Source organism: Astatotilapia calliptera, chromosome 12 (assembly GCF_900246225.1).
Source record: "Astatotilapia calliptera chromosome 12, fAstCal1.2, whole genome shotgun sequence".
NCBI lineage: Eukaryota > Metazoa > Chordata > Actinopteri > Cichliformes > Cichlidae > Astatotilapia > Astatotilapia calliptera.
This window is the reverse complement of record NC_039313.1, coordinates 871,854-886,824: the sequence shown is the minus strand read 5'-3', so window position 1 is coordinate 886,824 and position 14,971 is coordinate 871,854. Positions and strand designations below refer to the sequence as shown.

General features: G+C 44.8%; 1 protein-coding gene across 7 annotated transcripts in view; it reads right to left on the bottom strand.

The window, feature by feature from the left end:
• ydjc (YdjC chitooligosaccharide deacetylase homolog) overlaps positions 1-14,971 on the bottom strand; it is a 32,813-nt gene that overhangs the window by 3,145 nt on the left and 14,697 nt on the right. For 4 of the 7 annotated variants that reach the window (XM_026187601.1, XM_026187603.1, XM_026187600.1 and 1 more), the window contains 5 exons: positions 13,802-14,020; positions 13,249-13,424; positions 5,879-6,038; positions 1,571-1,670; positions 817-994 (listed from right to left, as the gene is read on the bottom strand). In XM_026187601.1, coding sequence (XP_026043386.1) covers positions 817-994; positions 1,571-1,670; positions 5,879-6,038; positions 13,249-13,424; positions 13,802-13,822 — 635 coding nt within the window. In that variant the 5' untranslated portion in view covers positions 13,823-14,020. The remainder of the gene's footprint in view (positions 1-816; positions 995-1,570; positions 1,671-5,878; positions 6,039-13,248; positions 13,425-13,801; positions 14,021-14,971) is intronic. The other 3 variants (XM_026187599.1, XM_026187605.1, XM_026187606.1) reach the window with 1 other exon arrangement.

Genomic DNA, 14,971 nt, shown 5'->3' with positions numbered 1-14,971 from the left:
ACGCATATATAAAACAGGTCAGTGGCTCTGAACCGTAGTAAAGGGACCTCTGGCTGATACGTCAGGTTCGTGTCGGCTTGTAGCTGAAAACTAGCTTTACTTTGTTGTCTGGGTCACTTTGCTAGCAGAGACAGAGAGAGGCGTTGAAAGGCTCCAACAGAACTTATTGTTTCAGAGGAAAACACGAACACAGAGTACAGTCGAGTCTTAACAGCTTACTCACAGCTGGGCTCGTCAGGCTCTCTGTTTGGCTGCAGTGGTTATTATTATATTTACATGCTTCCAGCTCCGGTTTCTGCTCGGTTAAAGCTCCTACTTTTCCTTTTCCTCCCCCCTCGCTCACAGACACATCACGGGTACAGCAGTCCATCCTCCCTGCAGCACGGACTACGCTGCCCATCAGGCTGCATGCTTTAGGGCCTGTAACACTCTGCCTGTTGCCTTCATATTGAATCATTTTTAAAATGACATTATGAGACGCGAGGCTGAGACGCAGACATCAGAGCCTCTTATTGCGTGTTTTGTTTGGGTTTCCACCAGCGTGGAATTACCAAAAATAGAGAGAGCAGAGCCGAACATGTGAAACAGGAAAAGACCGCTGTGTAATCCCTTTATTTCAACAAAGTAACTGTATTCTGAATACCACCCTTTTAAACGGTAACTGTAACAGAATACAGTTACTCATATTTTGTGTTTTAAATACGTAACGACGGCACATGTACTCCGTTACTCGCCAACACTGGAGATGACACTCACTGCATATGTGTGGTTTAATTTGAAGCCTGGTCTAGTCCCAGCAGTTTCATACAAACAGACCTGATTCCATGGCGTCTGAACACTGGGATGGCATCCAGAGCGTCCTTCTCCACCTGCTTGTAGAATTTGTGCAGGTGTGCTGGTATCCACGGGCAGCTGTATAGACCCGGCTCCACGGGAACACGAGTGTAGGGGATCCTGAGATCTGAGACAACCTTCGCAAACACTTCACGGACCTCTGCACAGACGACATAACACGAACATTTCACTGCTGTCATCTTCTTAATGGAGCCAACAGCTAAGCGCTCACTGAACTGAATCCTACATATGGAAGAAAAGCATCAGTGGAACAACAGCTAATAGCAAAGCTCTGCGTTGGAGCACAGCAGGACTTCTCTTTGTTTCTCAGCTAAATTATATTTCTGCCCATATAATCATTGCTCTTTTACATAGCATATTATTAACTACTCAAACTTTTTCACTGGTCTGATGACAGGATGCTTGGTTTGTTTTCTATTATAAAAACATTTTTTAAATTAATGAATCTGATTAGTAGAACCAAAATCAGCTGCCTCAGGACAAACAAACATTAACGGTCTCCTCCCTTCAGTTCACATTTACCTGCTAACTCAAAAGCAGAGACACACAGGTGCACATTTGCATGATTAATCTGTACCATAACTCCATGGGGACGTGTTGGAAATAACCTGAAACATGCTACATCACCACAATCAGCCATCAATGTGTAAATGCTGTTGACTCTAGCAGCAAACAGCAGTTACAGCTTTGTCTCTTCATCCTCTGATCCTCTGACCTGGGAGGACGTGAACATGTTGGTGTCCGTCCATGTGCTCGGGTAGGTGACCATTCAGCTCCACGAAAAGCCCGACCTGGGCCCTCAACTCCAGCTCCACCTTGGAGGAAACAAAACACACCTGGAAACAGCTGTGATGGAGACACATGACTTCAAAGACAAAGGTCGTTTTAAAATCTGAGGCTGGTGTTTTTGCAACTCAGCAATAACAACGTGACAGCTGTACCCAAGTTCAAACTGGTACTGTCTGAAGACGCTTCAGTTTCATTCACATAGTGCTGAATCTCAGCAGTCGCCTTCAAGTGTAAAAATGAAATAACAGAATCCGCCAGCGATCAAACTGGAGTCTGTTAGATCTGCTCGGTGTTATTCAAACCACTGCAGCGCTCTAATCTCGGTAATACTGTGGTCAGTATTGGTGTAGCTCATGAGGCAGAGCGGGTCATCTACTGATTGGAAGGTTGGTGGTTCGATCCCTGGCTTTCTGCGTGCCAAATATGCTTGGGCAAGATACTGACCCCAAGCTGTATGAATGTTGGTTAGGAAGCACTTCTAGAAAAAAGTGCTTGTATGAATGTGGCGTGTTGTATAAAGCGCTTTGAGTGCTCAGAGTGGACATAATAAGTATATATAAGAACCAGTCCATTTTTTCTCTAACTGTAAAATTGTATTTGTAAACGAGGCCATTAATAGTTAATGTTAAAGGAACATTCAGTTCAACAGAGTTCAGACGCTCCTTCAGTGCTGAAGGCAAACCTGTGGTTGTTCTTATTCTCTTAAATCAGTGAAAGATTTACTTTACAAAGGGCTCTTTTTAAATAAAGCAACAACCTGTTTTTCCAGGCTAAATAAAAACCTTCTAAATTAACGAGACGCTTTGTCCTCTCCAGCTTACAGGTCATCTGCTTCCATGTGCGTGTCTGAGAGTTACACCTGGGACTCAGGTACCTGTAATGTGAGGCCTTCGTTTGCAGAGGAGCTGCAGCATCCAGAGTGGTACACAGTGAGGAGGTAACACTACGAGATAATCGACCTCTGTGGGAGGAGCTGCTCTGCACTGTGTTTGCATACAGTAATGAAGAGAGTAGCAGTGGAGAATGAAAGTAATCTCCTGTAATCAAATGTATCCCCACTGCTGTGTAATCCATTACTGTAAACTGAAATGTTGTCAAGAAATGATCAGCTGAGACTGTTTTTCAGGAAACACTATTAAATGTTCAGTTTCTGTATGTCTGGAGAAGACAGAGCCCACTATCACTCCTGTCACACTCCTCCACCTGACAGGTGGGAAACACAGTCCCACCTGTCACACCATGTGACCTAACATTTGTTTACCTGTATCTTATATATTTTAAGATATTTTAAGATCATATAAAGATGCATAAAAATGTGTAACATTATGTATTTTATACTGATCTTATTTAATGAATCATTTCAATGTAAGCAGCTATCTCCTGGAAGTTTTCAGTCTTTTGAATATGTGGCTTTACAGCTGAAGGCCCCATCCAAAGTTGTGTTTCTTAATGTTTACAGGCCTCCCAAATACTGCACAGACTTTTTTTAATGACCTCAGTGAACTGCTGTCTGTGATCTGTGTTGATTTTGACTGTGTAATTATTGTTGGGGATTTTAACATTCATGTGGACAACCCTCAGGACAAAGGGACTAAAGACCTGAGTAACACTCTGGGCAACTTTGGGCTGACTCAGCATGTAACAGAGGCCACACATAATAGAGGACACACTCTTGACCTACTGATCTCCAAAGGCCTGAGCATTTCAAAGGTTACTGTGTCTGATGTGGGCCTGTCTGATCATTACTGTGTTTTCTTTGAAAGTAAAATCTCAGCCCACACAAATATATCAACAACAGTGATCACAAAACGGTGTATAACTGAACACAGTAGTGCAATTTTTTACCAGGTCTTCCCATTAACACCTGACCTGTCCAGAGGGTCAGTCAATGAGCTCGTCAATAGCTTCAATGCTAACATGTTAAATGTAATGGACACTATTGCTCCCATTAAGGTGAAGGTTATCTCTGGAAGGAAGAAGTCTCCATGGAGAAACTCCACACTGGTGAAAAATGAAAAAAGAGAGTGTAGGAAAGCTGAGCGCAGATGGAGAAAAACAAATCTCCAGGTTCATTATGACATTTATAAAGAGAAACTTCACAATTATAATTTACAACTGAGGAGTGCAAGGAGGTCCTACTTCTCTGACATCATCACTAAAAACAGCCATAATGCTCGGGTCTTATTTTCTACAGTTGACAGGCTAACAAACCCTCCTGTGTCAGTGGCAGCTGAACTTCATTCAACCATGGCCTGCAATGACTTTGCCAAATTCTTCACAGACAAAATCCAAAAGATTAGACAAGCAATTGGTACATCAACAGCAGATCCAGGATATGTACTGTGTCCACCAAAAAACTGTTTAAACACCATGAAACAGTTTCAACCTATTAACAGCAAAGACCTGGAGGACATCTTAGGTCAACTGAGCTCCTCCTCCTGCTGTTTAGATGTCCTGCCAACAAGTTTTTTCAAAAAGGTCTCAAAGACTTTAGAGTCAGACCTGTTACAGATCGTCAACTTTTCTTTATTATCAGGTGTGTTTCCAGAATCACTAAAAACTGCTGTAATCAAACCTATACTGAAAAAGGACAAGTTTGACAAGACACAAATGAACAACTACAGGCCGATCTCAAATCTCCCGTTTTTAAGTAAGATCATTGAAAAAGCAGTTTCCCAACAGCTCAGTTACTTCTTAAAACAGAATAATTGCTACGAGGCCTTCCAGTCAGGTTTTAGACAGAACCACAGCACTGAAACCGCTCTGACCAAAGTGTTTAATGACATATGTCTGAACACAGACAGTGGAAAAATGTCAGTCCTAGTTTTACTGGATCTCAGTGCAGCATTTGATACAGTTGACCACAACATATTACTCAAACGACTGGAGAACTGGACAGGTCTCTCAGGAACTGTACTAAACTGGTTCAAAACATACTTAGAAAACAGGAAATACTTTGTATCAATAGGTAACTTCACATCTGAGCAGACAAGTATCACATGTGGAGTTCCCCAAGGTTCCATCTTGGGACCCCCTCTGTTTAACATCTACATGCTCCCACTGGCACAGATTATAAACAACAACAAAATAAACTATCACAGCTATGCAGATGACACACAAATATATATCACAATGTCACCAGGAGACCAAGGCCCTGTACAGGCTCTTGGTAAATGCATTGAGGAAATCAATGACTGGTTGTGCCACAATTTTCTCCAGCTAAACAAAAACAAAACTGAAGTAATAGTCTTTGGCGCCAAAGAAAAACGATTACAGGTCACCAGAGAACTTCAATCTATACATCTAAAAACCAGAAACCAGGCGAGAAATGTGGGTGTAGTGATGGATGCAGACCTAAACTTAGAAAAACACATTAAGACAATAACAAAGTCAGCTTACTATCACCTCAAGAATATATCAAGGATCAAAGATCTGATGTCTCAACAGGACCTGGAAAAACTAGTCCCTGCATTCATCTTTAGTAGGCTTGATTACTGTAACAGCATCTTTACAGGTCTACCTAAAAAATCAGTCAGACATCTACAGCTCATTCAGAACTCTGCTGCTCGAGTCCTCACTAAGACCAAAAAAGTGGACCACATCAGTCCAGCTCTGAGGTCTTTACACTGGCTGCCTGTCCGTCAGAGGATAGACTTTAAAGTTCTGATGCTGGCCTATAAAGCTCTGAATGGTTTAGGACCAAAATACATCAGTGACCTCCTGACCCAGTATGAACCATCCAGATCCCTCAGGTCATCTGGATCCGGTCTTTTATCAGTTCCCAGAGTCAGAACCAGACACGGAGAAGCTGCATTCAGCTTTTATGCTCCTTATATCTGGAACAAACTCCCAGAAAGCCTCAGATCAGCTGAAACACTCAGTTTATTTAAATCCAGGTTGAAGACTCACCTGTTCTCAGCTGCATTTGAATAAAGCACCAAATCCACACTTTAAGCTTAAATTTCAAAACTTACATTTAACTACTGATTTTATCTACTGTTCTGATTTTATCTGTTTTGATTTTATATACTGTTGTTTGTTTGTTTGTTAATTAGTTAGTTTATTTGCTTGTTTTATTCAATTTTAAATCATGCTTTTTATTTGTTCTTGTTTCTAATGTCTCTGTAAAGCACTTTGAATCACCTTGTTGTTGAATTGTGCTGTACAAATAAACTTGCCTTGCCTTGATCTTTATTTTTCACTGACAGTGAAATTCTAGTTTTTAATGTCGTACCTGTTTCATGCTGAGTTCTCCTCTCTTCAACGCCTGACGAAAGCCCATCTTCCCATGGAAGAAGCCATGCTGGTTTACGAGCGTGGAGGACTGCTGGAGGCTCGGACACACTGGTATGCCTTCAGACAGGTTGGCATGCAAGCCAATGGGAATGTTGTGTCTGACACAGGAACAGCACAGCTCTGTTAAACCATGCGATGCTACAACAGGCAAACATTTGTCTATGTTCAAAGGCACAGTCACTCTGTTCTTGATTATAAATACATATAACATCTGTATCGAAATACAGCTGTGAAAGAGAAAATCCACTCTCGTTTAAGGTTTTATGAATCAGGACATGAATCCTTCTTTGAAATAGTCTTTTTGTTTTTTCAACGACTGTTTCACATCATCACAGAGGAAACGTACTGCTTCACAACAGCGCTGCTTTAGTTCATCGAGGTTTGTGGGCGTATGTTTATGCACAGCTCTCTCAAGGTCCTGTCACAGTTGGGTCCAAGTCCAGAGTCAGCCACTGTAACACCTTGGTTCATTTTTTTGTAGATATTCTGTTTTTGATTTGATGGTGTACATGGAAAGAGTAATTGTATGATACAGTGTCAGCCAGGCTTTATTCAGGGACAGATTCAATTCAATTCAATTTTATTTATATAGCACCAAATCACAACAAAAGTCGCCTCAAGGCGCTTCATAGATACAGAGAAAAACCCAACAATCATATGACCCCCTATGAGCAGCACTTTGGCGACAGTGGGAAGGAAAAACTCCCTTTTAACAGGAAGAAACCTCCAGCAGAACCAGGCTCAGGGAGGGGCGGGGCCATCTGCTGTGATTGGTTGGGGTGAGAGAAGGATGGCCTCACAGTAAGCTTTATAATACTGTGGTACACAGAGGAGTTCATGGTCAACTAGCAGTGAGATACCCGGGTCCTATGGCTGCAAAACAAGCTGTAATCATCCCCCAGACTGTCCCACCAATCGCCCTTGGTCTGGAGCACCATGCAGGATCGTACCTCACAGAGTGATGATAGTCATGAAAAAGGTGGTGGATCAGTCCAAAAACATGTAGCAGGAGCTGGTTAATGATCTGACGGCAGTTCGGACCACAGTCACCAACAACACCACGGGTAACGTACTACATTATAATTGTTTGTCCCCCTGCTCAGGAAGACACATTTATAGGCTTGTCTGAAGTTTGCCACTGAACATCTAAATGATTCAGAGAAGAAACTGCTGTGGTCAGAAACTAAAATCAACTCAACCTCAGAATTGCTGAGGTTCACCTAAAGAACACTATTCCCATAGTTCCCAGTGGCCTTTTACTTTGCTCTTGTGCGATGACCTGATCACGGTGCAGCTCCACTGTTACATGTGAGATCAACTGTCATTGTCAATCAATATCCTCATCCACACAACTAATGCCCCAGCTGAACCAGGGTGTGGTGAACCAGGATCTACGTGCAGCCTGAGTCCACCATTGCATGCCATGCATACCCCCTTGGCACCTTACTGGTACGCTGCATGTCTCACGCAGACCAATGAGAAGTGTTACAGGGCTGGAGATACCAAACACCTGTCCCACATCCATGCACGGTCACTGTCTGTGGAAGTGTCCCTGTCCTCAACAGCCATCGGCTATTGAGGTGTAGTGTCTGTGGCCTCTGGGACCTGAGCAGAAATAGAGGGAGAAGGGTGTTGGGTCCCAGAGCCGCTTACTTGTTCCATCAGTTGTGTCCGCTCCACCGAATCTTGGCCATTACAACGGGTGGTCCAACATCAGTGTCACTGTAATGTCGAGGCTGATCAGTCGGTGGCAACAGACCAACTCCGCTGTGCCCGCCTGAGGCCCCTCCATCACTATGAGCTCTGCCAGCCAAGCCTCCCCTTTCCTGGGACCAGGTTGTAGCTTTTGGTTTGCATATTATGCAAGGCCCTTTCCATACGCCAAGCTGCAGGCAGCTGATCTCCATCATGGAGATCAGCTGTTCTGGTCAACCACACCCCTCGCCTGTAGCTGAGCCACGAGCCACACCCCACCACTTTAACTTGAGTAGGTACTGAAAAAGAGTTGTTTATTAACCAAGATAAGGATTCTGCAATCATTCCCTTTAGTTATTTAGTTCTTTGCTTTTCTACTGTACTCAAAGGACTTTACACAACTTGCCTCATCCACCCACTCAGACAAGCACTTCTATTTTTTATGTAAGTGCTTACTAAGTAAAGTGCTCTGACTGCTCAGAGTAGAAAAGTGCTATATCAGAACCAGTCCATTTACTAACCAACATTCACACACACATGCAGCAATGGATTCGTCAGAGAGCAACTTGGGGTTAGTATCTTGCTTTGGGATATTTGACATGGACACTAGAGCAGCCGGAGATCAAACCACCAACCTTCTAATTAGAAGATGACCTGACCGAGGTGCTTCCTTCTTTTAAAGACTATACTAGATTCTAAATTTGGCTCATCCTAAAGTTATCTTATTTTTCTTATTATCTTATTTTCTTTCTATATTGTCTTATTGGAATATCATTCGAACTGTAGAAGTGTAGTCGGATGATAACACACAGAGGAAAGGTTCAGAACTGAGGGGATCAAACTACCAGAAGGCAACATTGCAGACCCGGAGAACAGCTACAAGTTCCTATGAATGCCAAAGGGAAATGGGAACCACAAACAGGCCGCTAAGAAACTTGCAACCGCCAAACACCTGGAAAAGTCAGGCAAGGCCAGAGGAGTCAGCTGAACGGTAAGAACAAGATCCGGGCTATCAACACCTATATCCTGCCGCTAATCAGGTACCCCGCTGGGATGATAAGCTGGCCAAAGGAGGAGATAGAAGCCACTGACATCAAGCAAGAAGAAGAACCATTATGGAAGGACAGGCCCAGGATGACATCCAGAACTCCTACCAGTGGCTGGACAAAGCTGAACTGAAAGACAGCACAGAGGCACTAATCATGGCAGCACAAGAACAAGCTCTCAGTACAAGATCCATAGAGGCTGGGGTCTATCACACCAGGCAAGACCCCAGGTGCAGGCTGTGTAAAGATGAGACAATCCAGCACATAACAGCAGGGTGCAAGATGCTAGCAGGCAGGACATACATGGAACGCCATAACCAAGTGGCCGGCATAGTGTACAGGAACATCTGTGGGAGTACGGCCTGGAGGTCCCGAGGTCAAAATGGGAGATGCCCCCAAGGGTGGTGGAGAATGACCGAGCTAAGATCCTGTGGGACTTCCAGATACAGACGGACAAAATGGTGGTGGCTAACCAACCGGACATAGTGGTGGTAGACAAACAGAAGAAGACGGCCGTAGTGATCGATGTAGCGGTTCCGAATGACAGCAATATCAGGAAGAAGGAACACGAGAAGCTGGAGAAATACCAAGGGCTCAGAGAAGAGCTCGAGAGGATGTGGAGGGTGAAGGTAACGGTGGTCCCCGTGGTAATCGGAGCACTAGGTGCGGTGACTCCCAAGCTAGGCGAGTGGCTCCAGCAGATCCCGGGAACAACATCTAAGATCAGCGTTAATCTCGTTAAAATGACGTTAACGCCATAACCGCATTAACGGGGCAAATCTCCGTTAGCGAGTTAACACGGATCGCCCCGTGCAGGGGCTGCATGGCGCTAACACGTTAGCGTGCTTAGCTTGTTAACGGTTATGGCGTTAACGTCATTTTAACAAGATTAATGCTGACGGCACAACTTTTTAAACCTCTTGAATTAAAGATAAGATAACCTTTATTAGTCCCACACGTGGGAAATTTGTTTTGTCACAGCAGGAAGTGGACAGTGCAAAAGTTATGAGGCAAAAATTAGAATACAATAAGAATAAATACAGTACACAACTGTACAGAATAGAATAAAATAATATACTATATACAGTAGAATAAAATAAAATAAATATACAATAAGATAAAAATAGAATACAAATACAAATACTATATACAACTGAGTAAAAATACAACGATGACAGAAAGGATTATTGCACTTAGTATTATTGCATATGTATGGATGTGTGTGCTTGATCAGTTAAAGTCTTTATTATGGAGTCTGACAGCAGTGGGGAGGAAAGACCTGCGAAATCTCTCCGTCCCACACCGTGGGTGCCGCAGTCTCCCACTGAAGGAGCTGCTCAGTGCTGTCACAGTCTGCTGCATGGGGTGGGAGATGTTGTCCATCAGGGATGGCAGCTTAGCCGCCGTTCTCCTGTCACTCACCACCTCCACTGGGTCCAGAGGGCATCCTAGAACAGAGCTGGCCCTTCGGATCACCCTGTTCAGTCTCTTCCTGTCCCCAGCAGAGATGCTGCCGCCCCAGCAGACCACACCATAAAAGATAGCAGAAGCCACCACAGAGTCATAGAATTTCTTCAGGAGTGGGCCCTCCACCCCAAACGACCTGAGTCTCCGCAGCAGGTACAGCCTGCTCTGCCCTTTCCTGTAGAGGGCGTCTGAGTTATGAGTCCAGTCCAGTCTATTGTTCAGATGAACACCAAGGTACCTGTAGCTGTCCACAGCCTCAATGTCCATACCTTGGATGTTCAGTGGTTGCAGTGGAGAATGCTTGTGCCTGCGGAAGTCTACCACCAGCTCCTTGGTTTCACTGGCGTTGATCTGGAGGTAGTTCAGCTGGCACCAGTCCACAAAGTCTTGGGTCAGACCTCTGTACTCCTTGTCGTCCCCATCAGTGATGAGGCCGACTATTGCAGAGTCATCAGAGAACTTCTGCAGGAAGCACTGGGTGGAATTGTGGGAGAAGTCTGCAGTGTAGATGGTGAAGAGGAACGGAGCCAGAACCGTTCCCTGTGGGGCCCCCGTACTGCAGACGACCCTGTCCGACACACAGCCCTGAGTCCTCACATACTGTGGTCGGTCGGTGAGGTAGTCCAGGATCCAGGTAGTGAGGTGATGGTCCACTCCAGAGTTCTCCAGCTTGTCCTTTAGAACCGAGGGAAGAATGGTGTTGAAGGCACTGGAGAAATCAAAGAACATGATTCTCACAGTGCTTCCAGCGGTCTCCAGGTGAGCGAGGGAACGATGTAGGAGGTGAATGACGGCATCATCCGCTCCAATGCCAGGCTGGTAGGCAAACTGAAGTGGGTCCAGTGATGAGCTTATTAGGCGCCGAAGCTGAGCCAGGACCAACCGCTCCAGGGTCTTCATCAGGTGGGATGTCAGAGCCACCGGCCTGTAGCTGTTGAGGTCCTTGGGGCTTGAAGTCTTTGGCACTGGTACAACACAGGAGGTTTTCCAGAGCTGTGGGACTCTTCCCAACCTCAGGCTCAGGTTGAAGAGGTGCTCCATCACCCTACACAGTTGGTCCGCGCAGGACCTGACGACCCTCGAGCTGATGCCATCTGGACCCGCTGCCTTCTTGCCATTAATCCTCCTCAGTTCCCTCCTAACCTGGGTGGTTGAGAGAGACAGGCTGGAGCCTTGTGTTGAGTGTGTATTGGATGCTGTTGTTGGGGGTGGGGGGGAGTGAGCAGGGTGAATAGAGGAGGTGTGAAGTGTCTGAGGTGGAGCAGCAGCAGTGGGGGTGGGTGAGTCTGCAGCCGATGTTGCAGACTGCCTCATGGCTGAATCAAATCTGTTGAAGAAATGATTCAGTTCATTTGCCCATCTCACATCCCTCCCAGGCAGAGAGTTCTGCTGTTTGTGGCCCGAGATGGTTCTGAGGCCTCTCCAGACTTCACCAACGTTGTTTTGTTGAAGCTGGTTCTCCATCTTCTGCCTGTAGCTCTCCTTCCCATTCCTTATCAGTCCCCTCAGCTCTGTCTGCACCCTTTTCAACTCCTCTTTGTCTTTGGATTTGAAGGCCCTCCTCTTCTGCTTGAGGACAGCTTTAATTTCTGGGGTAATCCAAGGTTTGTTGTTGGAGAAACACCGTACAGTCCTGGTAGGTACGGTGTTATCCACACAGAAATTAATATAGTCAGTAATGCATGTAGTAAGGCTGTCGATGTCCTCACCGTGGTCATCACAAATCACCTCCCACACAGTCGACTCAAAACAATCCTTAAGAGCCTCCTCACTCTCCTCTGACCATCTCTGTACTGTGCGGGTGGCTGGTGGCTCCCTGCGCACTAAGGGCTCATACACAGGGACAAGGTGCACCAGGTTGTGATCAGATCTGCCCAGTGGAGGGAGAGGTGATGAACTGTATGCCTCTTCAGCATTGGCATACAGTAAGTCCAGTGTTTTATTGTCTCTGGTTGGGCAGGTCACATACTGGGTGAAGGTGGGCAGTGTGGAGTCCAGTGAGGCATGATTGAAGTCCCCTGATATTATGAGAAGGGCTCTCGGTGATTGTGTTTGCAGTCTGCTGACCACAGAGTGGAGAGAGTCACAGGCTGCATCCGCGTTGGCCGAGGGGGGGACATACGCTGTTATCGCGATAACATGCGAGAACTCCCGGGGCAGGTAGTACGGACGCATGCTAACGGCTAACAGCTCAATGTCTCTGCTGCAGAGTTGCTCTTTTACAGTGATGTGCCCAGGGTTACACCATCTGTCGTTCACAAAAACTGCCAGTCCCCCTCCTTTCCTCTTACCGCTCTCTCTGGTCCTGTCCGCTCGCAGCAGCTGGAATCCCGGTAGTGTCACGCTTGTGTCCGGAGTTAGCGGTGTTAGCCACGACTCCGTTAGCATCATGATGCTACATTGCCGGTACTCCCTCTGTGACCAGGTTAGCGACATGAGCTCATCCATCTTATTGGGCAAAGATCTTACGTTTCCAATAATTACAGAAGGAAGAGATGGTCGATAACGTCTCTAAAGCTGAAAGTCTTACTTCACTGTGTGCTTTGAAATTCACTGTGGTCATGTAAAGAGGAAGGAAAAAAAGTATGGCTCTAACTCTACTTTATTTATCCCTGAAACTGGGAAAATATTGTGTTACAGCACCCGAAACATTAAACACAATCCATAACAAAATAGCTTACATGTAGCCGAAGCACTAATAATATAAAAGTGGCAAAACAAAACACTTAAATAAAGCAGTAAAAATATAAATAAATATATAAAAAGCATGAGAAAAGCTAAAGAGAAAAGAGAAAAAAAAGCCCAAAAAGTTAAAATAGGTGGTAAAGAATTTCTTTATGTGTCTTTCTGGCAGCAGAGCTTAAAGAGATATATGAGAGAGAGCCGGTGCAGTGTGTAGTGCAAAGGAAAATGAAAGAAAAAAAATAATACCAGAGTTACAAAACGAAAAGACGTGGAAAACAAAGCAAGTCTTCAGAAACTGCCAGGACTAGCAGGAAAAAGTGAAAGATTTCTGGTCTCCTAGACATTACATTATGTACTGTAAATGGTATTTTTGCAGTGTGTTAGATTTTACATATACAGTGTAAGGCTACGCTACCTTTTAGCCAGATCTGCCGCCTGTTTTGCAGCCGAGCCATTAACCAGCAACGAGACATTGGAGATGCCTCCAGCCTGGAAGCAATCCACAATCCCCTGGTTCCTCCTGGGACAGTAGCCAAAATCATCTCCTGTCACCACCAGCATCATTCTGGGCTGTGGCATTATTGCTGGTCTCTGTTGGCGACACACAGGGGACAGATTAACATTCATCATTATGGTGTCCATGGCTAATAATGACCAGGTTGTCCATTATCAGTGAACATGGACCCTGGATCCTCCGACTGTTCCACGTCACACGGTTTATTGATAAGAAAGACATTTGTGGTTTTCAACAGTGCCTTTCATTGCTGCTATAGAACATGAAAGAGCAGTACGTCAGCAAACAGAAGCACATATCTGTCAATACACCAGCCACGTTTCTAAACTAGATGATGGTCTGATTTAAGTTTCTGTGCACATTTTAAGATTGCTCTACATCGCCAGCTGGACTATTAAAAACACATAAAACTGCAAAGTTAGTCTATATTAGCCCTTTGTGGTGATATACTTGCCCGATGCAGCTGCCCGCTCATAATCAATGAAGTGCTGGGAAATCTTTGCTGAGTTACTGCGCTCTGTCTCTCGGTGCCTCTGGAGCTTCAGTTTGGGCTGCATTCTAATATGAACAGCTTCAGTCCGTGCAGGTAAGTACAGAGCATGATGAGCCAGACGAGCTGCTGCTTTTTACAGTGTAAAATTATCTGATCTACCTGGGCAAACACAGGAGCCACCTAGAAACCAAACAGTAACACCTTAACAAACATCTAAGTTGTGTTTACTATTTAGATCAGGTTTGAAAAAACACCCACAACACTCCTGTTAATCTTAGCCCCCATGTCTGTTAACCCAACTATATTCTACAGGTTCATGTTTACCATTATTCCTGAGTTACAAGCAGAGTCTGCACAGGTAGGTCATAAGTTTCTTTTTAAATGGTAACAGTAGTGTCCACAGATCTTTGGTCCAACAGAAGAAGTTGGGGGCCACAGCCTCCAAAGGGCAGTCTCATTCTGTCTTCTGGATCGTGGTACAGCCAGCAATGATCAGCAGACCTCAGAGATCTACCTGGCACATACGGATGTAGCAGCTCACTGATCATGGAGGCATCTGATCATGGAGGGGTCTCAATATGATCAGCACACTTTTAAACTGAGCCCCAAACTTTATGAGGAGGCAGGAAGACATAATCTGTCCACTTTAAGGGGACCCAGTGATAAGCCTGACAGCAGAGTACTGAAACACTGGCAAGTGATCCAGAGAGGACCTGCTCAGGCAAATGAACTACAATAATCAAGATGTAATGAAATAAAGGTATGTATAACCACTTTGATTTCACTTTGAGACACAGTGTATTTACGTTTGTAAAAGAAAACCAACATGTTTTTCCAAACTGAAGCCTGATAAAAGGTGACGCCCAGATTTCTCACAGTGGGGAAAACTAAAGTTTAAAGATGAAGATGAAAGGGGCACAGAGTTATTCAGGATGAATGCAAGTGTGAACATGAACTAAATTAGCAGAAGCAACTAAAAAGCTCCTGTGAAAGAGAGAAAGAAACTCCCTCAAGTGCTGATCCAGACATTCAAACACAAGCTCTAAATGTCTAAGATACCATTAGATTTAAAGATGGAGCTGCCAGGGACGGAAAGACCACAGGGAAGCTTTATACATACAGTGAAAGAAG